General features: G+C 35.5%; 1 protein-coding gene across 4 annotated transcripts; it reads right to left on the bottom strand.

Moving 5' to 3' along the window:
- Positions 1-3218: 3218 nt before the first annotated feature.
- Positions 3219-22848, bottom strand: MSBP (membrane steroid binding protein). 4 transcript variants are annotated; one of them, XM_070283012.1, is made up of 4 exons: positions 22734-22848; positions 21882-22212; positions 3944-4096; positions 3219-3879 (listed from the first exon to the last, which is right to left on the bottom strand). In XM_070283012.1, exons 2-4 carry the CDS (start codon positions 22210-22212, stop codon positions 3626-3628), a joined length of 738 nt encoding a protein of 245 aa, XP_070139113.1. In that variant the 5' UTR covers positions 22734-22848; the 3' UTR covers positions 3219-3625. The 4 variants fall into 4 exon arrangements, with proteins under 4 accessions (XP_070139113.1, XP_070139111.1, XP_070139110.1 ...); XM_070283010.1 differs by having other exon boundaries at positions 22700-22848; XM_070283009.1 differs by lacking the exon at positions 22734-22848 and adding an exon at positions 22670-22705.
- Between the last annotated feature and the right edge of the window lie 4866 nt (positions 22849-27714).

Here is a 27714-nt window from a genome sequence, read left to right on the forward strand (position 1 = left end):
ATGTTAATGTTTTGTATTTTTTGTTTTAAATTCTTAAAGTTAATACATCATACTTCTAAAAACTTAAATAATAAATATTTAAAAGCTTCACTGAAGCTTTGTATGAGCTTTCAAAATCATGCAATCGATCAGCTGTTTAGAATATGGTAATTGGCGGCAAATTCTTTTGTTTACGTTTGTGGGTGCAATTAAAAATTATCTGTCCAAACAAAATCGGGTTAATAATGGAAATTGAAGATCAAGGTGTGTAGTATTCACTGTATATTGTACATTTATGTTTAGTTTTACTATTTGAGCTGTGTTTAATGTCCAATTTATGTGTATTTTTGTAGAAAATTAACATGCGTCCCCTGTGTTTCGTGGATAAAAAAAAACGACCCCAGGTCTGCCGACAAAAACTAACAACGTCAGTTTGTTCACATAAATGTCGTTTTTCAACGCTAATTAACACATTTTCCCCGTTCGTCCCCCTTTTCTTACAAATCCACAATATTCAGGGACGTTCGAGTTTAGCCATAGCGATCTTTTCGATATTTGGCGCAGCAACAATCGCAAAATATCCATTGTGTCTGATTGGATTTACGAAAAACTGAGCAAATATCACATAGAAGATAGGAAAAGATTAGATATAAATAAAAAAATAAGTCATTTTGAATCCGATATAAAAGAAAAACTTCACAAATGTATTTTTTGTAAGAAAACGTTTGACTTATATATGCATAAATACCCGTGGTACCCAATGTCACCAACAATTCACAAGGTTTTAGTCCACGGTTTTCAAATAAATAATTCGACGTTGGTTCCACTAGGGTGCTTAGGCGAAAATGCTTCAGAGGCACGGAATAAAATCTACAAAAAAGACAGACTCTCACACGCAAGGAAAAATAGTCGAATCAATACTATGACTGACCTTTTCCATAGGGCAATAGATTCTTCGGATTCTTTACTATCTAGTATTTGTTTAAAGGAAAGAGAAAGGAAAAACATAAAAAAACCTCTTCCTAAAGAAGTATTAAGTCTTCTGGAGTTGCCATCTGCCGAAAACAAAAACCCAAATGAAAAAGAATTGGATGTGCAATCTGATTCTGATTCTGATGAGGACCTAAACGAAGGATGCTCTCTAGAACTAGAAGAAGAAGAAGAAGCAGAAGAAGAAGAAGAAGACTATGTTTAAAACAAAAACCAATTTATTTATTAAAATTTATTACACATACATAAATGTAAGTAACTTATCTGAATCTTAATTTTTAAAAATAATACTAGGAATTATTTAGTATGGGAGGCAAAAGAAGGCGTGGTCGCATAGACTCAAAATTTATTTTGCTTACTTTTCTTAAAAAGAAAAAATAGTGTGCAAAATTTGAGGTCTGTAAGTCAATTTTCAGAGTTTATGCCAAAAAATCCGACTTTTGGACCATAGTGCATTGTTCAAATTGATGTTTTAACCAAACATGTTAATCTATACCAGTTGGGTGCATGATTAAAATTTGAGTGTATGCGTAGCAGAGATAAAAAATGAGAGTCACGTGTTATAGTCAGGAAGGCCGTGTCGGAGGTTAATATGAATTGTTAGTTTTAAGTATCAATGTATTGTCTAATGAAATAAAGCACAAAAGCATAAATAGATTGAAATTTATGCTGAGAGTGCGGTGAGGGAAGGAGAACAAAGTCCTTACTGAGCGTGGCACAATGATAAAAAAGAGGTAAAGAGCAAGAAGAGGAGGCAGTTAGTTAAGAAAATCCCTCTAGAGTAAACGGACGTAAAAAATATCATTGCGACTCGTTGCCGGTAAACTAAGATGGCGGATAAATCAAACCCGATCATTTTAACATATTTTAACTGTATGTACGTTTTTAACATGAAAGGAAAGCTAACTTCGAGCGGAGCCGAAGTTGATATGCCCTTGCAGTAAAGACTGGATATAAATCATAAATATCGGATATAGTTCGCCGATTGTTATGAGACTTTTATTTTAAAACCATTTATTATTATACAAAATTAAATAAAAAGTACGCATGCCTATATCGTCAGAAAAATATCAAAATTGTGTTTTTAGCAAATACCAAATTCCGAACGTTCAGTTATATTGCAGCTATAGGATATAGATGGATATAGACGGCCGATCCTTATCGAATTTGGTAGGTCTGATCAATTGGCAAAATATATAGTATGTAGAAAGTTCAAACGTTCCCTCTTGTTCAGTTATATGGCAGCTAAATAACATAGTCGCCCGATCTTTATGAAACTTAGAATGTCGTATAATTTTGTCAACAATAGAATCCATAGAAAATCCAAACTCTCCCAAGTCTAAAAACGCAAAATTTATGGCATTTCCGATCAATAAGTTATAAGGCAGTTCCGACTTGTGTATATACTGCGTGCAAAAAAAGAAGGGGGTGTGCAAAGTTTTCGCGTAGAAACAGACAGACGGACTGACCAATGAACTGACGGACATGCTTATATCAACTTGGGCAGTGATCCTGATCAAGAATATATATACATACTTTATAGGGTCGGAAATGCCTCCTTTACTGCGTTGCACATTTTTGCGTTCTTATGCGTTTTGGACTTCGGCTCAAAAAACAGCTTACAGAGAAAGTAAACTTATGCGTGGAAATTTTGATTTTGTGCTTTTGGCCTGAGGATTAACCGATAGAAACAGTTCTTGGTGCAAAAATGTAAATTGGAATTAAATAATCAATGTCAAAATTTTCCTAATGTGAGCGTCTTCTATCTCTTCGCACGGTTTTGATTGAAATACTGAATACTGTCGGGTCAGGCAGCAGCGGTGTAATTTTAATGTTTAAATATGTTAACGTAATGTTTGGTAATGTTTATTTATTAGATGATCATCCGGCTTCATCTGCAGGCAAAAATAAATATTGTTTATAACGTTCATATTAATTCAAATTCGTCTTTATTTACGTCATTGAAAATTATCAATGACCAAACAAATACAAAAAGTAAAGTGCGCGATTAAGTATGTATAAGGACCAAATAAGCATTTTAAACGATTAAAAGACAAGTTCATGAATAATTTATGAAGAAAAACTCCCATGATCAATAAGCTCTCATGGAAAATATATTTTGAAATATCAAAATTCTTACCTTTTCATCCCATGGTTGGATATTTAGAAGTTCATGTGAGTTGCCATTTTTATTGAAAATCAAAAGATAACGTAGAAATATTTTTACTACCGTAAAACAAACAACTAAATAATATTGATAAACATCAGTTTTCATGATTTATTAAAATTATACACAACATTTTTCACAAGAACAAATCCCATACCATTAGACGTCAGTTTTATTATTGATTATTTAAAAAAATTTATACCAAAATAAAAAAATATAATTTATACATAGAATCAATCATACAATGTGAAAAATATTAAAAACTAACTTTGTAACATCTTTAAAAAACTTAATTTTTGGTGTACCCGTTTAAAAAATGGATTTACAAAGTTTTTAATTTGGATACAAGTTTTGTAATTTATGCATCGCTAGCTGTCAAAGTTAATAAAATATTTTTTTTACCTCAACTGGTTTTTTTTATGGTCTTAAATGCTGAATGTTATTTATTTTAAGCTAACAGCATGTAGTAGTACAAAAATTTGAGTAATGCTAACAATTTGTAAACGTTTTTTGTGTGCTCTTTAGAGTTGTATCACCAGCAAAATTGTTTTTTTTGTTGTCTTTGCTTAGTTTTGAATTAAATATTTCAGATTGCCGATTTCGCAAACTATCATTTTCTTCGTTTATAAAATTTTGTGTACCAGAAATTTCCTCATTGTTAATATTTTCATCATCGTCATCTTCGTCATAAATTGTTGGATGTTCACCTTTACGCAGCAATTTACCAACAAGTTCATATTTTTCTATTGTTAAAAATATATTAAATATATATTATAAGTTTCAACTATGATATTAAAATGTTGTCACCTCTAAATTGCATTTCCCATTCCCGAACAGAATCCATTTCCACGGCACTTAAGTCGCTCAGATCGTCATAGTCATCTTTATCATTTGAAACTACACTAAATGTTGCCAAGTTTCGTGAAGCATCTCTTCCTGCAAATGTGGCGTAAGGCCCACCTAATAAAAATATATTAAATTCAGACGGTGTTTTAATTACATAAAAGTAATATACATTTGTGAGGATAAGGGTCACGTGACTCAGCACTCCGGCATGCGGTAGTGCATCCGGCAAAGCGGTAATATGCGAGGAAGTTAGTACTAATAAGAAGAAATGCCTGTTAACTATTGTTAAACCTACACATACATATGTAGCTTTACAAGAGTTAAATCCCTAGTGACGAGCGTTACATTCTCAAGACATATATTTAAAATACATTAAGTATTTTGGTTAAATATATTCAGCACAGTAAAATAGACATCTTTGACATTATAAAGCCGTGGTAATACCTATACAAAGTAGGCGAACCTACTAACCTACATATCTACTACCTACTAACATAATTTTAACGCACTAGTATTAGTAACGAATAGCAGAAAGTGGGCTGTGAGCATTAAGTTTCACACATTTATACGGGGTGTATGTGGCAGAGTTCAGGCAGAGAAATTCCCTATGCTCTGGAATAAGGCCCTGCCGACCACACGACATAACTATGTCCATATATCTTTTTGTTTTTGCGCAAACTAGTCCTTGACATCCTTCACATCTTTGCACAAAAAATATATTTCAGAACGGCCGAGATCGGTCGGCAATATCGTACAGCTGTCATAAAAATTATTATTCGGAATGTTGAGAGTGGGTTTGTGCAAAGTTTGATTCTTTTTATAAATAATACTTTTACATTCCAGACAAAAATAAAACAATAATTTAAGAAATTATTCGCTGGTAGACTTTTCTGAGATTTTCCCATATTCCTATATTATTATAACTATTCTTATTTACAATAAACACAAAGATCTAACAACTCTATAACAACCTCTCTCAGATGGGACCGCGGTGTTAGGTTAAATAATTAATTAATAACGTAAGCGTTATTGGTCGCAAGACGACTCCCTTTCTCCCGCTCGGCTTCAACTAATTCGGCATCTCAAGCTAGCGAGCATCCACTCAGCCTATTATCTAAGGTTGGCGCGCTCTTGTTCAATATCTTATCATATTGTGCTCGCACCCTAAATTGGCTCTTCTTGTAAAATCCCCATTTCATATGCGGCCAAATAAATATTTTTATAACATTTAAAACTAAATAAAAGTTGCTTTTTTATTTCCCGGCATTGAAAACTATCAATAACCAAACACTTATTTTTCCCCCTTATTTAGGTGTAAATATTTGTTTGAAAATCAATGAAATTTTAAGCGAATTTGACTGCAATTTGGAAATTGATAAGCCAGTGAGTGTAACTGATCGAGGGTCAAACATGATTGCTGCCTTCCGGGACCACAAAAAAATCCCTTGCATTAATCACTTGGTGAATAATACATTGGAAAAAGCAATAAAGGAAATTCGTGAGATGGGCGAATTGGTGACAACCTGCAGCAAACTGGTGAAGTTTTAAAAAAAAAACATAAACAATTCCCTTTTAGGCTTTACTCTTAAAAGCTTTTGTCCAACTCGATGGAAAACTGTGTTCTATTTACTAAAATCAATAGAAGCCAATTGGTTGGATATTAGCAACATATTAATAGAGAAAAGTCAAATAAGAAGATATGAAGGCCTTCACATAGGTGATTTTTCATCAGTTGTAAAAATTTTAGATGTATTTGAAAACGTTTCAAAAAACTTAAGGCTAGCAAATACCCAACAATCCATTTAACAATAACCAATATTACGAAACTAAAAAAATCGTTTTTGAGCGGCACAAATGATTCAAAAATAGGGGAGTCCCTAATGTTAAGAGGAGCCCCAAATAATAAGGTGTTACTCCAAGTAGTTCCCTTTGGAAACTCTTTTTCTTTGTCTCAAACCACTTGGGGGGGAAACACCAGAGGATCCGGCTCGAAGGACCAAGTTTTAAGAGGAGCCCCAAATAATAAGGTGTTACTCCAATGAGTTCCTTTTGGAAACTGTTTTTATTTTGTACAATTCTTTTAAAGGAAATATACATGAAAATTTTAAATCTATTTAAAACTACTGATCAACGCACTGCACGCTGACCTGCTATGCGACCCTTTGTCAAGTGCGATAAGCGCACCACTTATGTATTTGTGTTAAGCTGCAGAGGATCGCTGTTTGCTGCTGTTTGTCCCGTATTTCCATGGGTCCGATCCCTTGAAACTCTATCTTTAGAATTTGTATCTAAAATCGTGTTCAATGCTTGAACACCTAAAGATTGCCCTATATTAACATATTTTGGGTATGATAGAGCCGAATATTGAAATGTGGCATAAAACAGCCCTATTTTTGTTTCCGCCAACAAATAAATTAAAAAACTTCGATGAAAGTGAGAAATTAAAAATAATTAGTGAGTGTAAACTCATTATGGCAACATTTAATGATTACACCAACATCACAGAAGCCGAGTGGAAGGTGGAAGACGATGCATTTTCCGAATTCGTTAAAGAAGCTTTAATAAGCCAAAGTATCGACGATGATAAAAAAGAGAAATAAAAGGATATAGCAACATTAATCTCCCATATGCAAAAAATTTTGATTGCTTAGGTTGGTGGAATATGAACAAAAATTTCTTTCCTTTGTTGCATTAAACCAGCTACAAAATATTTTGCATACCAGCCAGTAGAGCATCCTCCGAAAGAGTTTTTTCGGATGCAAGAAATTTAATTACTGAAACTAAAATATACACCGAAATTTAATTACGGTGTATATTAGCAAATAATATTGATAATATTATAATATAAAATCGGATAAAACATAATAAAATAATGTTTTTACATTCCAATTTAAATTAGTTAGAGTATAGAAATTATGAAATTATAGAGTTATAGAAATTAAATTTAATAATATATTTAAATTAAGCGAAATAATAATGAATATTACCAAAACGAATTACAATAACTTGCCTCCACTTTTCAATTATTTTTTCAGCGTCTAAAATACAAGCAAATATGCTTCCTTTATCATACATTTTAGAATGAATTTGAAACAATTCGAAACAGCAAACCCCTAACTCTCACTCATTTAACTTGGTTTTCATCCCCCGAATGTAGTGCGAGTGAGAACTACACAGTCGCACTAGTCCATTCATTTATTTTCGTCTCCGCATTCTATCTCACTCAAATCAATTTCAAGGTTGTGCATTTAAATGTCGTTTTTTAGCTACTCATGCAGACCGTCAGAAAATCGTTTTTGAAAAAATTAAGCCAAATTCGTTGATCCCAGCATAGGCAAGGGGAAATATCAATAACAATTTTTCGTGTTTTCCCTATTCTCCTCAATCGTGCTAATCCGAATGCATTTTGTTGTTGGAGTCCCGAGAACTTTTCACTGCAAGAAATTCATTCTTGTTTTTGTTTCTGCCAAAATGGTCGACCTGAAGCGATAAATTTCTTCTTCGCAAAACATTTTTTTTTAAGTAAGAAGCTCGGCATAATTTGTCTTAGTATAATAAAAAGCTGTCCCCTACAAAAAATTTAGGGCCGTTTTTGATTTGCTGTAATAAAATGTATTTTTTTTTTTACATAGATTTTTTTAAGAGTGTAGTCTCATGTGTGAGGTTGAAAAAGTCGATTTTTATCTTTTCACATATTTTGAAAGTACTATATATTGAGAATGTACTGTTGAAGTTTCAAAAAAAAATATTAAATAATTACAGAGATACAGCCCATAATTGAGAGCGCGCCAACACCGAATAGTATGAGTCACTCGGTAGCGTTTAAACCAGGGGTGCCCAAGCTCAGCATACGGCAGAGCAAACTCCAATACCAGTGCAAAAAATCACCAATACATTTACACCATTTTTTTTCCATTTCGATGCACTGAAAAATAAAATTATAGTAACATTCATAAGAAGTTTCAAACAAATATCATTATAATAAAAAATGCATTTTATTATAGCAATTATAAATAGGCCCTATATTTTTCACAACAGTTTATTATTATACTATGCCAATAAATGCCTAACTTTTTACTTTAAAAATGTTCTGCAAAGAACAAATTCATCGCTTCAAGTCGACCATTCTGGCTGAAAGAAAAGCAAGAATGAATTTCTTGCAGTGATAAGTTTTCGGCAATCCAAAAACAAAATGCGTTCGGATTAGCACGATTGAGGAGAATATGGAAAACACGAAAAATTGTTTTTGTGTTTGGTCTTTGCCTATGCTGGGAGGAACACGTTTCACACGTTTTATTCGTTTCCCATATGAAAGAGCAATTCCAACAACAAAGGAGCACCGAGAGCAATGGGACTGGGCACCCCTGGTTTAAACCTTAAACGCGTTTTTCTCGGAACGACATTTTTTTGTGCGGCGCAGGTCATTCACTAAATTCTATGGTACTAGAATCATTTATTTTTAATAAGTTTTTTATTTTTCACTAATGTGAGTTTTTGTGATTTCGCTATTTTGGTGTTTATTAAGGGGGGACATCTGAGTAACAGGCGAATAAAAAGCGGATTTTCTGGAATTTTTTTTTGGCCAAATGAAAAAGTCTATCGAAAATTTGTAAATGAGGTTTTATTATATTATATTTAAAGTAAAAATTAAATTTTATGATTAAGAAATCGAAAACAAATTGGCGGCTTAGCCTTTATTCGTAGGCCTATTTTTTAAAGGGGGTCCATGGCCGGAAAGCTAACGTCCTTAATTTTTGGTGTAGAACAAAAAATCAAGTTTGGTTAGTTTCTATCCATCAAAAGCTATCGAGAAACGTAGGATTTTTGCGATGTATTGATTTTTTGCAAAATGGTGAGTGATTGAAAAAAGTTTTCAATTTTCACGAACAAAAAACGTCACAAAATTGTTAATAAAAAAAAAGTAAGCAATATAAAAAAAAACGACGTGTGTCGATAGACATACATAGATTTTCTGAGTATACTGTCAAAACTTTAGATCGATAGGTTAAGACTTGTTCGAATTATGTGTCCGGCCAACAAAAACGGTTTCGAGAAAAACGCGTTTAAAGTTTTAAGTACAGTGGGATATACCTGTGAGGCATCGCCGCAGACTGGAAAATTTCGACACTTAGACACTTTTGCCGGAATCTTTCTTTTGATATGTTATTTTTAAGACCCTAAAGAATTTATTTTCAAATTTACATTTTTTCAAAACTCTACTCAGATGTGCCCCCTTTATAAAAATATTTCATTCTAGTACGGGACATGTCCATCAGCTTACAAAAAAATAATCTATTCTAATGTTTTTTTTCGGATGACTCTAGCAGTCGAAATCACCTGCGCCAGGGACCTACCACTTTTTTTAGATGTATACTTTGGCATAAAGTATACTAAACTATACAAGAATAAATTTTAAAAATATTTACAAATATTTTTTAATGCCTATAAAAACATATTTAACAAGAAAGGAAAGCTAACTTCGGGCGGAGCCGAAGTTGATATACCCTTGCAGTTAAAACCGGATATATATCGCAAACATCGGATTATTGGACGATCCTTATGAGAATATCATAAAATAACCAATTTATTACAATAAAAAATCTAAAACAATGTACCAAGCTTCCATCTTCAAAAATTCCAAATTTGCTATTTTTACCAAATACCATTTCCGATCGTTCAGTTATATGGCAGCTATAAGATATAGTCGGCCGATCGTTATGCAATTTGGTAGGTTGTATTAACTGACCCAAAATAGAATCTGTACGAAGTTCCAGCTTTTTATCTTCAAAAACACCAAAGTTTGTTAATTTCCGATTGTTCAGTTATATGGCAGCTATAGGATATAGTCGGCTGATCCTTATGAAATTTGGCATGTTGTATTATTGTGCCAAAAATAGCATTCGTACTAAATCCTAATTCTCTAGCTTTAAAAACACCGAAGTTATAGCATTTCCGATCAATCAGATATATGGCAGCTATATGATATAGTCGGCCGATCCTTATGAAATTTGGTAGATCGTATGATTTTGCCAAAAGTAGCATTCGTACAAAATCTGAACTCTGTAACTCTTAAAACACCAAAGTTATACCATTTCCGATCAATCAGTTATATGGCAGCTATAGGATATAGTCGGCCGATCCCGGCCGTTCCGACTTATATACTGCGTGCAAAGGAAAGAAGGGTGTGTGCAAAGTTTCAAGACGATAGCTTTAAAACTGAGAGACTAGTTCGCGTAGAAACAGACAGACAGACGGACAGACAGACGGACAGACGGACAGACGGACAGACGGACAGACGGACATGCTCATATCAACTCAGGAGGTGATCCTGATCAAGAATATATATACTTTATAGGGTCGGAGATGTCTCCTTCACTGCGTTGCACACTTTTGACCAAAATTATAATACCCTCTGCAAGGGTATAAAAATTGAAAAGATCGCATTATTTTTTTATTAAAAAAAAATTTTGTTTAAATAATCTGTAAAAGTACGCCGGAACATGAGACTACATCCTCAAACCCCTTGTGAAATTTATTTTAAATTTATTTACTTTAAACTTATTTTTCTGTGCACCCACATGGATGGGAAAAAAATTCTCGCACCAGTGTTGGTGATTTTTTGCATTGGTATGGATTGGAGTTTGCTCTCCCGTATGCTGTTATAAAGTGTCTCATTAAAAAGTTTGTCAACAATAGCTTTGATCTAAATTCTGAGAAATTTCCATTCAATATTTGTAGAATTTGCTATTTGTTGTTTATGCAGATGCTGGAAAAATCGTTGATACCTTGATAAAGGAGCGAAATATTATTGGTAATTTTTTTATTAAAGTTATGACTGATGGTGGCCAAGGCTTTTATGACATTGGTCTCAGTTCAGATGAAGACATGGAATCTAATACACCACTTAAGTCCAGATAATAATACTCTGAGGGTGGAAGTGTTTCTAAAAAGAGTAAAATAACAAGTGTACGAAGATTGATAATGTTGTGTGCAGTTCCTCAAATAAAGGAAACTTATGAGACTGTCAAGATTTTATTTAATTTGGTTAATCTCAATAGTATCCCTTTAAAATTCGTGTCGGATTTTAAACTTTTATTGCTGTAAAGTGGTTAACAAACTGCTACATCATATTACCCATGTCCTTTAGAGGTGCAGAAACATCGATGCTTTCGTTGTTTTTCAATCACCGATGATGAAACAACGACATTTTTTTTAAATTTAAGTACAAATTTTTCAAATTATTGAAATACACATTTATGGTTGTATTAAAAATAAAAAACTAAAAAATTATTGTGCTTCATACACTAACTTAAAATACAGATAATTAGAGATCAAAACAGTCTTAAAAATGGCCAAATGGACAATGATCAATGGTCAACAGTAAAAAAATTGTGGTTTTTTTAATTGACATAGGTATATCAACAATATCGGGCTTCAGGCCACTCCTGCGGTCCGAAATTATTTGCCCAGCTTTGCTAAAGGCCCTTTCTGACTCGCAGAAAGGTACCTTTCCTTAGGTTTTCCTCTTGAAAGTGACATCAAAGAGAAACATTGTTTTCGAATATTAAAAAAAACGATGCATGGATGTTTTCATCGATGTTTTTGCACCTCTACTCTTCTATCAAACTATCAGACCTAAGAAAACACACTAATTCAAAACAGACTGATTTAACTTACGTAGATCACATGCTAAAGTTAAAGCTTTAAAGGTTAGTTAAATTTTTGGTGAAAGAGATGAGTACCGGTTCAAATATAGTCCGTACTTCGAATTCTTATTAATTTTTTTCTGGCAGGATGTTAGGAATGGTCTTTAAGTTAGTTTTTAATATTCGGTGCGAACAGTTTGTAAGATGACTCCGAGGATGCCTAGCTTACGGCCACCAGTCGGGTTGCAGGTTGCGGAAAGCGATCGTCGTTTTCTGGAGGGTAAGTTCTGAATAAAGCGAACTATCCGGGTACTATCGGCATATCGGCGAAAGGCCGGAACCACCAGGTGATCTAGAAGCTGAGCAAGCGGATCGTACTCAGTGGGCGAGCTCAAACACAAATGACAGTGGTGTCTCTTTTTAACTTTATGTTTAAGTCAAACCTGCTTCTTATCTGCTAGATAAGCACTTATTTTTTTTATTTTTATTTTCGCGGTCTTTCAGAAATTTTGGAAATGGCTTGTGCATCAATAAGAGCTAGCATTCCTGTATTCATCATAAAGCTTAGAGGCCCAGACGACCGAGAGGCGCTTGAGAAACGATTTATTAGTATATATTAAGCTATTTGTAATTTATTAAGCTAGGAGGAGTAAGTAAGGCCATTTAAAATTCTATATTTTAAATTTGAAGGACAGGAAAGAGATGTTACAGAGTAGAGACCATTGTAGTTCGAGTCCCCAATGAACCGTACCCAGTATCTGACGGACGAAAGAAATGAATAAGGTTTTAGTTATGTAGGGGTCGCTAAATTCTTTTGACCACCTTTTAATGAAACAAAGGACTCTTTTAGCTTTATTAACCATTGAGGTAATATGGTCGGCAAATTTAATTTATGTTTCTAATAGGACGCCGAGATCATTAACCAGAGTTAATTTCTCTAAGGCAATCTCATAACGAGTATACGTAGCCTGCAGAGGGCAAGAACGATAGAAAAGACATAAGCTTGCATTTTGCTCCATTAATTATTAAGGATGTAGTCACATGTTCCGGACTACTTTTTAGAGGTTATTTAAAAAAACATTTTTTTGAATAAAAAATAATGCGAATTTTTCAATTTTTAAATATGTTTTTATAGGCATCATAAACCATTTGAAAATATTTTGTTTAATTTATTTTTGTGTAGTTTAATACACTTTATAGCATGCCAAAGTATGCATATAAAAAAAATGTAGGTCCCTGGCGCAGTTGATTTCGACTGCTAGAGTCATCCGAAACAAAAAATTAGAATAGATTATTGTTTTGTAAGCTTATGGCTCTGTCCCGTACTAGAATGAAATATTTTCATCAATAAACAACAAAATGGTGAACTCACAAAACAAAAAATTCAAAAAAATTAAAAACATTTATCTTAAATTAATGATAAAAAAAAAAACTAATCATTAAAAATAAATGATTCTAGTATGGGACAGAGGTGTTACTTTTTAGAACAACATATCCAAATTTCAGCTGGATCGGTACCATAGAATTTTGTGAATCACCTGCGCCGCACACCAAAATGTCATTCCGAGAAAAACGCGTTTAAAGTTGAGACGCTACCGAGTAACTCATACTATTCGGTGTAGGCACGCTCTCGATTATGGGCTGTATCTCTTTCATTATTTGATATTTTTATTTGAAACTTTAACAGTACATTCTTAAGTACTTACTTTCAGTACTTTCGAAATATGTGAAAAAAAATCGATTTTTTTCAATCTTACACATGAGACTACATTCTTAAACTCGAACAATACAATGCTCCCCAGAGACCTGTAAAAATGTTTTAACTAATAAGTTATGAAAGACCAATTATCTTTTGTAAGCATCGAACCATCCTGATTTTGTAATTTTTGCTACAAGCCGGAATTTTTTTTGCCTGAATAAAAAAAAGTTGAAAATTAGTTTTCGTAGCTAAATATCCTTTGTTCAATAGTGGGTCCGTGTATAAGCTTGGTCAAAGTCAATGCAGCTAGCAATTGGGCATAGCTTGAATTTCCTCTATCCAAAAGCATTTGACATTTTTGCAATGCATCTTGACTGGAAACTAGTGCAAGGGCTTTTTCAGCTTTACCACGAATGCTAACGTCTGTTGCTTCATAGAGCTGCTTGCAGAATACCTCGAGCTGTTGTATATTTATTCCTGTGTTTCAGAATAGGTGAATCAAAAATGGCTTAATAAAGCCATGCTGACAAGGAGTGATAATCGAAGAGCAAAGGTGTTGCAAATGAGGGGTAATTAATTTTTCAAATAACTTTGGAATTGCCGACAACTTAGAGATGCCTCTGTAGTTGGCAGCCTCGGACTTTTTCCCTTTTTTATGTATGGGAATTATAAATGATTCCTTCCACTTAAGGGGAAAAATCGAGGTTTCCAAAGATAAGTTGAAAAGTCTTAGAAGAGGTTTGCACAGAGCCCTGGTGCAGTATTTTAGCACACAGCCTAGTACTCTGTCGGGGCCTGGCGAATAAATGGGTTTTACCCTTAAGAGACCAGATAATAAGTTGTTCTCAGAAAAAAAAACGGACAGAAAATAAGATTTGCTGCTTGAATGTTATATGCGTAAGGCTGATCTGTCAAATTAGGCGGAGAATAAGTTGTTTGGAAAAATTCTGCGAATAGATCGGCAATAGCCTGATCAGAGGTCGAAGAGGAATTTTCAAACGTAAGCAGGGATGAAAAAGATACGTGTTTACGCTTAGTGTTTACAAAATTATAAAACTGCTTTGGATCCTGAGTAAATTGTATCCGGCAGCGGTCTATATAATTCCTATAACATTCCGCGTTATGCACGGTAAAATTCGACCGAGCTAGTAGGTATCTTGAAAAATCAACACTACTACAGGTTTTTTTGTATTTTAGTAAGAGCCTATTTTTAATATTTTTTAGGTTAGTGAGGCACCTTGTATACCAAGGAGGATTTGTTGAAGCGGACGGATGTTTCCATGGCACACAGGAGTCAAAAAATTTATTTAAAGTACAGTAAAATTTTTCTAAAGTGACGTTAAGATCAGTGCATGCCAGAATATCAGACCAATCGTATGTATCAATAAGGCTATTAAGTTTCTGAAAATCAGCTTTACGGAAGCAGCGAATCTTATTTGCCACGCATAAAGACATCTGATCGATACCAGGAATAGTTTCGATAGAGACCTCCAGCGTGGGGTGATAAGGATCCTCTGGGGTTGAAAGGGGAAAAGCTCTGGAGACAGCAGTACCATCAGGATCAGATACAAAACATAAGTCTAAAAGCCGACCTAACGAATTTCTAACATGGTTAATCTGACCTAGGGACATGTCAAACATGCCCGCGGTGAAGTCATGGTGAGTGATAAGTGACAAAGATGGTGAGTTATCGACGTTGGACCACTTTAATTCAGGGATATTAAAGTCGCCCACCGCTACAAGTTGGTCACGATCCGTCATAAGATTAAAGACGTGTCGAATAGCGGACAAATGCTGCCAATATGTAGGCGGTTCAGACGTAGGCGGTATATATGAACATGTAATGTATAAAGATTTCACGGACATAGTGATTTTAACGCAAATAAATTCTGTCACCAAACTCTTGGGATTTCACCTCTTCAGAAGCAAGAGTACAGTCTACCGAAATGAGGACTCCACCCCCCCTTCGCTGAGGTCGATCCCATCTAAAAGTGGTGTACTGACTTGGAAAAACTTCGGAGCTAAAGATCTCCGGCTTTAACCAAGTTTCTGTAAAGGCTATAATGTGGGATGCAAAGGAAGAACTATCAGAATATAGTTTAGGGAGTTTGCTACGGAGCCGTAGAGTGTTCTGTAAGAGTTAGTGACGAAACTAGTTTTTTGGGTTAGTGGCCAAAGAAGAGGTGGAGGGTTGGTCAGTGGTTCCGATATTGGGAAGTCTCACTCCCACTGGTTTTTTAACTTTTTTCTTTACGGAACTAGGCTGATGTTCTTGGACGAAAAGATTATCTGGCCAAAAACTGGGAGAACAAATCGTCTTGAACATCAGCGCGGGCACACGAATCTTGAAAGAAGACGTGCGCCGTGTATAATTATATTTAAATTTAGTTATGTCCTCCACCTTTATATCGGCTTTTGTTTTGGCTTTGATATAAGCCGAGATATCAATCTCTGAAGTATCAGGGGCAAGCCGAGAAACAAATATATGTTTCGATGGAGGAATCACCTGTAAGGGTTTTGGTGTCGCAGGTACGAGAACTGCAGCATCAGTCGGTGCCGGTGGTCCGGACTGTGGAATACCTTTTTGGGTGACTCTAATGGGGGTTTCGTTCCCTAGGACCTGTGGCATCACTTGAAGGGATGCCATGGCGGACATATCGGACAATTGCTCATTATCTCTGAGAAATTAGGACGTATTTTTCTCAGTTCTAGCCCTTGGGGTGGCCAGAGATATAAGCGGCTGCATTAATGTCGGCTGAGCAGGCTGAGGCGGATCACAAACAGCGGATTTCTTACGCTTAGGAGACTCATTTAGCAGCTGAAGGCTGCTAAACTGAGTGTCAAGCGCACAGAGTTGGTCATTGACTTTACGAAAGCCAGTGATCAACTCTTTAAATCCATTTTTTCTGTCTCATGAACGACCTCATTTCGCCTTGGACAGCTCAACAATTTTCACAACAATAGTGTATACCCGACCTACGGGAAATAGCATCCGAAACTGAGGCAGTGAATCCGGCACACTTGGCGTGCACGACGTTTTCACAAACCAGCAATGGATGGTAGGCTGGGATGTGGAAATTGTCTTGTTACAAGACTTAATTGCGCAGACAAGTTTAAATTCCATTTTTTTTTTTTATTTAATAAAACAAAAATTAATATATAAAAAGTTAAAAAACACAATACCTTGAACCACTGTGCCAAATAGGAAGCCGAAGAGGGAGCTTTGAAATAGTGCAAAAGAGAAATGCAGAAATAGAGATAAGCCGGGGAAGAAGCAGAGCTGAGCTATGCTTGGAATTGAAATTATTCAATTTATTTATTCGACTCCAAATATACCACAGCACTCGCGAAGCGATACGGTTTAAGCTTAATATTCACAATATATGTATGCAATTGATTAAGTGAGTAAACACCGGTTTACCAATATTTATAATTTTTATAATAAAACGAAGTGCGCACAAAAAAAAACACGACCGTTCGCTTAAGAGAAAGAGAGGGAAGGGATATTGTACCATGTAAGGTAAAAATCGTTGCTACTTCATGTGCTTATTCTTGGACAGGTTGATTCACAAGTACTTCTTCAAAAGTTTATGTTCTCTGTTCCTAATAGAGTAACTAGATACTTCCGACCCCTTTGGTTACCAATTTCTAGGTCTAATTTAGCTGAACACGATCCATTTCGCGTTATTTGTAAAAATTATAACTCATTGTCCCATTTATTATCCCTTGAACTATCCCTAGATGTAATTAAATCCAAAATTATGGAATATCTTTTATCTTAATTTATCTTTACTTTTAGTTATAATAATCAAGATTCTAGAATAACAGATCATTGTTAATAATAAATAAATAAATAAATAAATACATAAGGTACATAAATAAAAATTTGTCAATCTTAAATAAAAGCTTAGTGTGACCAAACTATACAAAATTTGTATAGCTCGCTTCCTGATCGTTTATATGAAGTTATATCGAAAAACAGCGGATTCACTTAAAAGTAAGGAATAAATAATATTTTTTTGAAAAAAAACGTCTTAACATTTTAATTTTAATACAATTTAATAATTAAAGAAAAAAAATTATGTAAATCGAAAAATTTGTTTAGGAATTATAGATAAATTTATACAACTGAGATCATAAACCTATTCAGTTGAGCGGCAGTGTACGACTCCAAAAGACTTTCTACCCTTTAAAGAGTCGTAGACATCCACCTAAGATCTCTTAGCCCTTATATCCAAAGCCATGTCAACAAAAAGGGCAAATCATTGGAAGAGCACTATCTCACAAGAAATACGCCTTTTAAGACATAAAAATGGCCTTTTAAGACATAGAACGGGCTTTCAACAACGTTCTTCCGTACACCATGACTGGCGCCCTGACGTCTCTTGGTTTAGATGGACTTGGTGGGACTCATTGGTCAATTGCTAATCTGGAGGATAGTGATGTTTTTGATAGGCGCATCAACCTTTTCAAGGGCCGTCTGTAGAAACAAAGGAAACAAAAAACAGAGCTAGTTCTCTTCAGAATTAGAAGTTACATCTTTCCCCTCATCCCCAAAACCAATCAACCAGACGCTCTCTTTCAGCGAAACCTCAAGGTACCTAGGGGTGCTTTGCGCCCGTCACCCCTTACTAGGAAAGCCAACATAAAGTTAGGAAGGAAAAAGTTCTCAGAACCACTCCAAACGATGCCCTAAACGCCACACAATTCAGAACTAGCTGGTATGCAACAGGCGAAACTGGTGACAATTAGACTAAGAGAGACACATTAGTGGAATTTCATTAACACCGGACACTTTACTTTTCTACAAAACGGTCCCTAGTTCCCATCAGCATAGACTACTGTACTGTGCACCATCATTCCCAAAAGGGACGATGCCCAAGTCCCAAGGCAAAAAAAGGCAATAAGCCTCTACACCGATGGGTCAAAATAAGAAACAAAGTGGGAGGTACCAATACATTCTTGTGAGCATTTTTATACCCTTGCAGAGGGTATTTTTTTTTAAATTTTTTATTTATTTTTTTTTATTTTTATTTATTATTTTTGTTTTTATATATATACATTTTTCCTTTCCCCTTTTTCTATACCCTCCTTTTTATACCCTTGCAGACGGTATTATAATTTGGTCCAAAAATGTGCAACGCAGTGAAGGAGACATCTCCGACCCTATAAAGTATATATATTCTTGATCAGGATCACTTCCTGAGTTGATATGAGCATGTCCGTCTGTCCGTCTGTCTGTCTGTCTATTTTTACGCGAACTAGTCTCTCAGTTTTAAAGCTATCGTCTTGAAACTTTGCACACACCCTTCTTTCCTTTGCACGCAGTATATAAGTCGGAACGGCCGGGATCGGCCGACTATATCCTATAGCTGCCATATAACTGAACGATCGAAAATTTCATTAGGATCGGCCGACTATATCCTATAGCTGCCATATTACTGAACGATCGGAAATAGTATTTGGTAGAAATATCAACTTTCGCATATTTGAAGATAGAAGCTTGGGACTTTTTTTTAGATTTTTTATTTTAGTTAATTGGTTTTATTATGATATTCTCATAAGGATCGGCCAACTGCATCCGATGTTTGCGATATATATCCGGTTTTAACTGCAAGGCTATATTAACTTCGGCTCCGCCCAAAGTTAGCTTTCCTTTCTTGTTTTAACTCATGACGTTACACTAAAAAAAAATAATAGTAACATTCACAATGGACTAAAAAAGTATATATGTTATTATAATAGAAAATAAATTTTAAATATTTAAAAATTAAAAAAAAGGCCCTCTATTTTTTAGAACAGTGTATTATTATATGACAGAAATTGCATAGCTTTTTAATTTAAAAATGTTCTTCGAAAAAGAATTCATCGCATCAAGTCGACCAATCTGGCAGTAACAAAAACAAGAATTTATTTCATGCAGAGAAAAATTTTCGGCAATTTGAAATTGCATTTCAACACAATTCATTCGGATTAGAACTAATGAGGAAAATAGGGAAAAATCCAAAAACATTTTTTTTTTTTTTTCAATCTACGCTGAGACCCATAAATGGTTTATGACTTCCGTATGAATGAGTAAACCAACAACAAAGAAGGAAGGAACGAGAGCAATGAGAGAAGGCAACCTTGCATTTAATTCTCTTTTAGACTTCCTGATCACAGCAGCGTGATCTAAATTTGAGGTGATTGCTTATTTCATTTCCAGATCAAGTCTCGTATTTTTATACGCAAAGTCTCATTTTCCAAAGCACGCTCGAGTCGGGTATTCTGGCGCAGCTCCTCTCTTATTTTGACTATCTTGAAAGCCAAAACATTAGAATGTTTCAACTGAAAAAAAATTTTCATAAATTTGAACAATAGAAAATATATAAATAGGGAAGCGTACTTTTTTATTTGTTTTATAACTGTTTGATACTTTACGCACACACTTAAATGTTAAACATTTAAGTGAATTTTGCCCACCCCTGCTCTAAATATAGCCTTCAGGGCAGAAGTCTTTCTTAAGGGGTTATATACCTTTTTTATTTTCAAAAAATCGAAAATTTTCTTATTGCTTTATCTTTAAGAACAACTTCTTGAGAACATTTTCCCAAATTTTCATAGAGATTGGAGCAGTAGAACAAAAGTTACAGCGCTCCTAACCGCGCGCCTTGAACTGAACTTGAAATTTTAAACGCGAATATCTCGAAATGGTGTTTTTTGAAAAATGACTTTGCGGTGACATGGATTGGTGGAAAACTACTGAACCGATTTACTTCAAATTTTTTTTTAAATGTTCATAATGAAATTCTTCTGTGCTTGAATGATCGACTTTTCACGCACAAACTTTTTTTTCGCCGAAATGCATTTTTTAGTGAAATTTCTAGAGACCAAAAAGTTCATTTTTAGCATTAAACGTTCCCGTATGCATAAAAAAACAAAAAATTTGAAAACCGATCGTTCAAGCACAAGGAATTACACTAAACTAATGAAATTTTTTTACTTTTATGGTCTTAGTTGACCTGTTTGACCTGGGGAACCGCAAGGCTCTAAAAAAAAAAGCCCCTAAGGGAAACAGCCACCCCTTAAAAACTATTTAATATTTTTCCACGAAATTTTGCACAAACATTGTTAATAAAGTGTACTATCAAAAAATTAAAACATCCGTGTAATTAAATAATTGCTACATACCTAAAAAAAAATCCGAACTTTCCTCTTTTTCTTCGACAAAGAAGGTATATAACCCCTTAACATTTAAAACAAAATGTAAATACATATATATAATGCATTTTTTTTGTAATTTTGCTAAACGCAACATGAAAGGACGGCTATAGTCAAATTTCCCGACTATATTATACCTGGTGCTCATCTCATCCACATAGGAGTTAATTTGTAAGTTAGAGGATAATTTTTAGAGGAGTTAAATGTTGAATGCCTAGAAAACTGTAAAGATTTGTATCAAATATCGAATTGGCATAACTTCCAAATTCAGTAGTAGCAGAGGGCCGGCAGAATTGGTTCGCCTTCTTTGTTTAGGTATAATTTCATGTTTTGTTTCTGTTTTTCAAACAAAATACGAAGTACGTTCCTTAAGTAAAGCATAGTACTGTGACGACGAAAATCCGATTTCGCACGAGTGACAGCTAACAAACTCCATATAAAAAAAAACGGTGTAAAAAAAGGATGAAGAAAAAATTTTTGTCTCCTAGATTTTTCCGGTACTCTGACGACGAAAATTTTAGCTATCGAATTGAATGGCGTTGCCGGATCAAAAAAAATAAACAGCTGATTTTGGGGTGTTGAAATAATTAATTTTATTTATTTCGATAGCTAAAACATGGAGGGAAAATTGATAAAAGGAAAAAATAGTCGGCCCGAAAAATTTTCGGCGCGCGAGAATAAATTGAAATTTATTAGTGCGGTCAGGGCGAAGCCCCTAATATAGGATTTGACCAGCAAGGGGCATTTTAATGCCATAAAATGGCGTAAAATGGCCATCAAATGGCATTGAAATGATTTTTGATTGATTTTGATTTTGACCCAGTTTTCTTTTTCTTAATCAGCTCCTTAGCGTCGAAATACATAAAGAAAACACCAAAATCCAATCGGTTTGAATTCATTTTTGCTCATTTGTTTTTTGTTTACAAACAACAGCTGTTCAGTATTACCCTTTTCCTTAATTTTTTTTGGTCACACTTGCTCGGTAGCTGAATAAAGTGCGATTTCGCTAGCGGATTTTCGTCGTCACAGTACTATGCTTAAAGGTAAAGGTAGCGAAATGAATTTCGGTACTGCAGGGTCCTTAATTCTTATTGCAATCACGACTGATACAAGCCTGAAAGTCAAATTCAAGGCCGAGGGGACATTTTTCAGGCCTGATTCAAGGAAAAGGGATTTTCGTCGTCAGAGTACTAGGCTTTATCACCGGGGCCCAGCGGAGATTCATGCTAGAGTGGTACCGACTGGAACTTGTCGATTTTTTCAAATTACAAAACCAACCTTGTTAAAAAAAATACATAAATTTTCTTTTATCGATTTTCTATACATATGTACATTGTTTTTATTAACTATTTACCTGGACCATAAAACCGTTTTCCTTTACTGACATCGTATACATTTCCGTTAACCGCCACCAGTACACGACCATCCGGTTGATTTCCATCAAATTGGCGCAACTCTTTTATAGTAAAATCCCGGCGTAATTTAGGCAATTGAAGTTCTTTAGTTTTCGGCAAAATAGCGCTCGGTACTTCAGTGCGATCACGAACAATTTTATACACCAAAAAACATATTATCGCTAGAAGAGTTATATTCATGGGACTGGATAAAATTTCACTCAATAAATTTGAAATGATTGAAGATTCGCCATCCTTGGAAACAGAGTCATCACTTATTTTGGGATCCATCTTTTCATAAGTAAAAATTTTAATCGTAATTTTCTATTAGAACTTTTAGGTTATTTCTACTTTGACCTACATTCATTCATACATATGTATGTTTGTTTTATTAATCTTATCTGTAAACTATGTAAGCATAAGTAAATATTTGCATATGTGTATATGTACATACGTTTACGCAAATATACATATGTAAGTATGTATAAATATACATTCGTGCATATATTGGGTTAATAGACTTAGAATGTTTTGAACCAGAGGTCGGCACGGCCCTATGTCGGGGGCATAGGAAATTTCTCTGCCCGAGCTCTGCCACACACACACAGTATAAATGTGTGAAACGTCATGCTCATAGCCTACTTTCTGCTATTCGTTACTAACACTAATGCGGTAAAATCATATCAATGTTTTGGGGTGCCGACCACTGTTTTGAACTATTTTTTTATTATTATAATTACATATATACATTCAATCGCAAATATGACATGCTACATACATACATATGTAGCTGTGATAAGCAAAAATATGACCTTTTATTTATATGAAATTTTCAACGACTATTTTCAGTTTTCACGCCAAATAACAGCCCAATAAAAAAATCCTTAGTTTTTACAAATTGTATTGCGATCTGACTGTTCCGAGCAACTTCCGATAAATAATATATGTCCGTCAAACTATCGTCGCTCAGTTAGCGTCGAAGTGGAACGGTGGAATCGGAACACAGCAACGAACTTTTTGTTTTTCAATTCTTTCCGTATTTAGCCACTAAATAATCAAATAAACACTAGAATTGTTAAGAATTGAATAAACTATTGTTTTTTACTTACTTTAAGCGGGTTCTACACTCTTTACAAAGCTTAAAAATGGGCTTAAAAAAATTGCCCCTTCACTGTATTGAGCCTTAAGCATAGTACTGAGTTGACGAAAATCCGCTGTTGAAAATCCGATAGCGATATTGCACTTTATTCAGCTACCGAGGTAGTGTGACCAAAAAAATTAAGAAATAAGGTAATACTGAACAGCTGTTGTTTGTAAACAAAAAACCAATAAGCAAAAAGGAATTCAAATCAATTGGATGTTGGTGTTTTGTTTATGTATTTTGCCGCTAAGGAGCTGATTAAGAAATAGAAAACTGGGTCAAAATCAAAATCAATCACAAATCATTTCAATGCCATTTTATGGAATTAAAATGCCCCTTGTGGGTCAAATCCCATATTATGGGCTTCGCCTTGACCGCAGAAATTAATTTTAATTTGTCCTGGCGCGTCGAAAATTTTTCGGGCCGACTATTTTTTTGTTTGATCAATTGACCCTCCATGTCACACCTATAGAAATAAATGAAAATATTTCTTTTAACTCCCCGAGATCAGCTGTTTATTTTTTTTGATCCGGCAACACCATTAAAATCGATAAAAAAAATTTTCGTCAACTCAGTACCCGCAAAATCTAGAAGGCAAAAATTTCTTCCTCTTCCCTTTTTTACACCGTTTTTTTATATGGAGTTTGACAGGAGTTTGACAGTACTATGCTTTTTCTTAGAAATAAGAGGATGCGCCAATAAGCACGATACTACAGCTTATAGCCCATTATTTTGAGAATATGCACTGAAAAGGTCATTAAAATCTCTCCCTACGTTTTGAAGCAAATCGAATAAAAGTGGACCAACCCGTCTAACAGCCCATACAAAAATGACCCCAAAAAATTGTTTTTAAAATTGTGAAGCTCTAAGAGGATGTGCCCACATTCACGGTAGTGGAGTCGATCTAGGACCTTTACAAGTATGTATGAAGAAAAAATCATACAAATCGCTCCCACAGATTTTGAGAAAAACGAATTACAGTTCCGGGAACTGTGGAAATGAGTTCCCCATATAATTTAACTAATAAGAAGAGCGCCAACTAGTGAACCGGAACCAGTCCGCAAAAAGTTCATTGAACTAGTTTAAAAATACTATATGGCCTCTGTTAGGCTTATTAAGTCCTTCACAGAGGATGCGCCAAATTGCACGGTATACCGCTGAAAAGATTAATTTATTCAGAATATTATAAGACTATTTTTATTAAAATCGCTCCCACAAATTTTAAGAAATCAAGTCCCGAAATTTTCGGACCCTGATTCGCCAATACAGGCAATTATTATTTTCCCGAGTTGTTTTTACAGAGGATGTGCCATTATGCACGGTATACCACGAGAAAACTAATTTTTAACCCATTCGAATGGTTCCAGTCCCATTAAAATCGTTCCCACAGATTTTGAGAAATCAAGTCCCGAAATTTTCAGACCCTGATTCGCCAATACTGGCCATTATCCATTATCGCCAATACTGGGACTAGTATCAGTCCCATTAAAATCGCTCACACAGATTTTGACAAATCAAGTTCCGAAATTTTCCGAACCTGATTCGGCAATACTGGCCATTATCATTTTCCCGAGTTGTGACGCTGCCAAACACGGCAGCCGCCATTATGAATGTTTACTTTTTTTACAGGGGATGCGCTATTATGCACGGTATACCACGAGAAAGCTAATTTTTAACCCATTCGAATGGTACCATGGATTTGAGATGGATTTTGAGAAATCAAGTCCCGAAATTTTCGGACCCTGATTCGCCAATACTGGCCATTATTATTTTCCCCGAGTTTTGACGCTGCCTAACACGGCAGCCGCCATTATTAATGTTTACCTTTTTGTACAGAGGATAAAGCTTATTTTATTCAGAACATTATAAGACTATTTTTATTTAAATCGCTTCCCGAAAATTTCAGACCCTGATTCACCAACACTGGCCATTAACAGCATCACATATTTCTGCGCTGCCTAACACGGCGCCCGCTATTATGGAACTTGATTGCCCACCCTAGCTTTTTTTTACAAAAGATGCGCCAATACTGGCTATTATCATTTTCCCGAAATTTGACGCTGCCCAAAACGGCAGCCGCCATTATGAATGTATGAAGAAAAGGTAAACATTCATAATGGCGGCTGCCGTGTTGGGCAGCGTCAAAACTCGGGAAAATGATAATGGCCACTATTGCAGAATCAGGGTCCGAAAATTTCGGGACTTGTATTCTCAAAATCTGTGGGAGCGATTTGAATGGGACTGGTACCATTCGAATGGGTTAAAAATCAGCTTTCTCGTGGTATACCGTGAATAATAGCGCATCCCCTGTAAAAACAGGTGTTGGGCAGCGTTAAAGCCCGGGAAAATTATAATGGCCAGTATTGGCGAATCAGGGCCAGAAAATTTGGGGACTTGATTTCAATGGGACTGGTACCATTCGAATGGGTTAAAAATAAGCTTTCTCGTGGCATACCGTGAATAATAGCGCATCCCCTGTAAAAAAAGGTGTTGGGCAGCGTCAAAACTCGGGAAAATGATAATGGCCAGTATTGGGGAATCAGGGTCCGAAAATTTCGGGACTTGAATTCTCAAAATCTGTGGGAGCGATTTTAATGGGACTGGTACCATTCGAATGGGTTAAAAATAAGCTTTCTCGTGGCATACCGTGAATAATAGCGCATCCCCTGTAAAAAAAGGTGTTGGGCAGCGTCAAAACTCGGGAAAATTATAATGGCCCGTATTGGCGAATCAGGGTCCGAAAATTTCGGGACTTAATTTTAATGGGACTTGTACCATTCGAATGGGTTAAAAATTAGCTTTCTCGTGGTATACCGTGCATAATGGCGCATCCTTCTTAAAAAAGGGTAAACATTCATAATGGCGGCCGGCGTGTTGGGCAGCGTCAAAACTCGGGAAAATGATAATGGACAGTATTGGCGAATCAGGGTCCGAAAATTTCGGGACTTGATTTTAATGGGACTGCTACCATCCGAATGGGTTAAAAATGAGCATTCTCGTGGTATACCGTGCAAAATGGCGCATCCTTTTTAAAAAAAAGGTAAACATTCATAATGGCGGCCGCCGTGTTGGGCAGCGTCAAAACTCGGAAAAATTATAATGGCCAGTATTGGCGAATCAGGGTCCGAAAACTTCGGGACTTGATTTTAATGGGACTGGTACCATTTGAATGGGTTAAAAATAAGCTTTCTCGTGGTATACCGTGAATAATAGCGCATCCCCTGTAAAAAAAGGTGTGGGGCAGCGTCCAAACTCAGGGTCCGAACATTTCGGAACTTGATTTCTCAAAATCTGTGGGATCGCAATACCGTGCATAATGGCGCCTCTTTTGTAAAAGAAGCTAGGGTAGGCATTCAAGTTCCATAATAGCGGGCGCCGTGTTAGGCAGCGCAGAAATATGTGATGCTGTTAATGGCCAGTGGTGGTGAATCAAGGTCTGAAACATTCATAATGGCGGCTGCCGTGTTGGGCAGCGTCAAAACTCGGGAAAATGATAATGGCCACTATTGCAGAATCAGGGTCCGAAAATTTCGGGTCTTGTATTCTCAAAATCTGTGGGAGCGATTTGAATGGGACTGGTACCATTCGAATGGGTTAAAAAGCTGTTTATTTTTTTTAATCCGGCAACACCATTAAAATCGATAAAAAAAATTTTCGTCAGCTCAGTACCCGCAAAATCTAGAAGGCAAAAATTTCTTCCTCTTCCCTTTTTTACACCGTTTTTTTTATATGGAGTTTGACAGTTTGACAGGAGTTTGACAGTACTATGCTTTTTCTTAGAAATAAGAGGATGCGCCAATAAGCACGATACTACAGCTTATAGCCCATCATTTTGAGAATATGCACTGAAAAGGTCATTAAAATCTCTCCCTACGTTTTGAAGCAAATCGAATAAAAGTGGACCAACCCGTCTAACAGCCCATACAAAAATGACCCCAAAAAATTGTTTTTAAAATTGTGAAGCTCTAAGAGGATGTGCCCACATTCACGGTATGTATGAAGAAAAAACCATACAAATCGCTCCCACAGATTTTGAGAAAAACGAATTACAGTTCCGGGAACTGTGGAAATGAGTTCCCCATATAATTTAACTAATAAGAAGAGCGCCAACTAGTGAACCGGAACCAGTCCGCAAAAAGTTCATTGAACTAGTTTAAAAATACTATATGGCCTCTGTTAGGCTTATTAAGTCCTTCACAGAGGATGCGCCAAATTGCACGGTATACCGCTGAAAAGATTAATTTATTCAGAATATTATAAGACTATTTTTATTAAAATCGCTCCCACAAATTTTAAGAAATCAAGTCCCGAAATTTTCGGACCCTGATTCGCCAATACAGGCAATTATTATTTTCCCGAGTTGTTTTTACAGAGGATGTGCCATTATGCACGGTATACCACGAGAAAACTAATTTTTAACCCATTCGAATGGTTCCAGTCCCATTAAAATCGTTCCCACAGATTTTGAGAAATCAAGTCCCGAAATTTTCAGACCCTGATTCGCCAATACTGGCCATTATCCATTATCGCCAATACTGGGACTAGTATCAGTCCCATTAAAATCGCTCACACAGATTTTGACAAATCAAGTTCCGAAATTTTCCGAACCTGATTCGGCAATACTGGCCATTATCATTTTCCCGAGTTGTGAC

Source organism: Drosophila bipectinata, chromosome XR (assembly GCF_030179905.1).
Source record: "Drosophila bipectinata strain 14024-0381.07 chromosome XR, DbipHiC1v2, whole genome shotgun sequence".
In the NCBI taxonomy this organism is placed as follows: Eukaryota; Metazoa; Arthropoda; class Insecta; order Diptera; family Drosophilidae; genus Drosophila; species Drosophila bipectinata.

What these genes read in the sequence shown, in the direction of transcription:
- MSBP (XM_070283009.1), bottom strand. Translation starts at nt 22,705, where the DNA reads ATGTATGTATGTAGCATGTCATATTTGCGATTGAAT. An exon ending in AAAACGGTTTTATGGTCCAG is followed by an intron (nt 4,097 to 21,881) that starts GTAAATAGTTAA and finishes TATTTTTATTAG; the next exon opens with GTGGGCCTTACGCCACATTT. An exon ending in ATGGGAAATGCAATTTAGAG is followed by an intron (nt 3,880 to 3,943) that starts GTGACAACATTT and finishes TTTTAACAATAG; the next exon opens with AAAAATATGAACTTGTTGGT.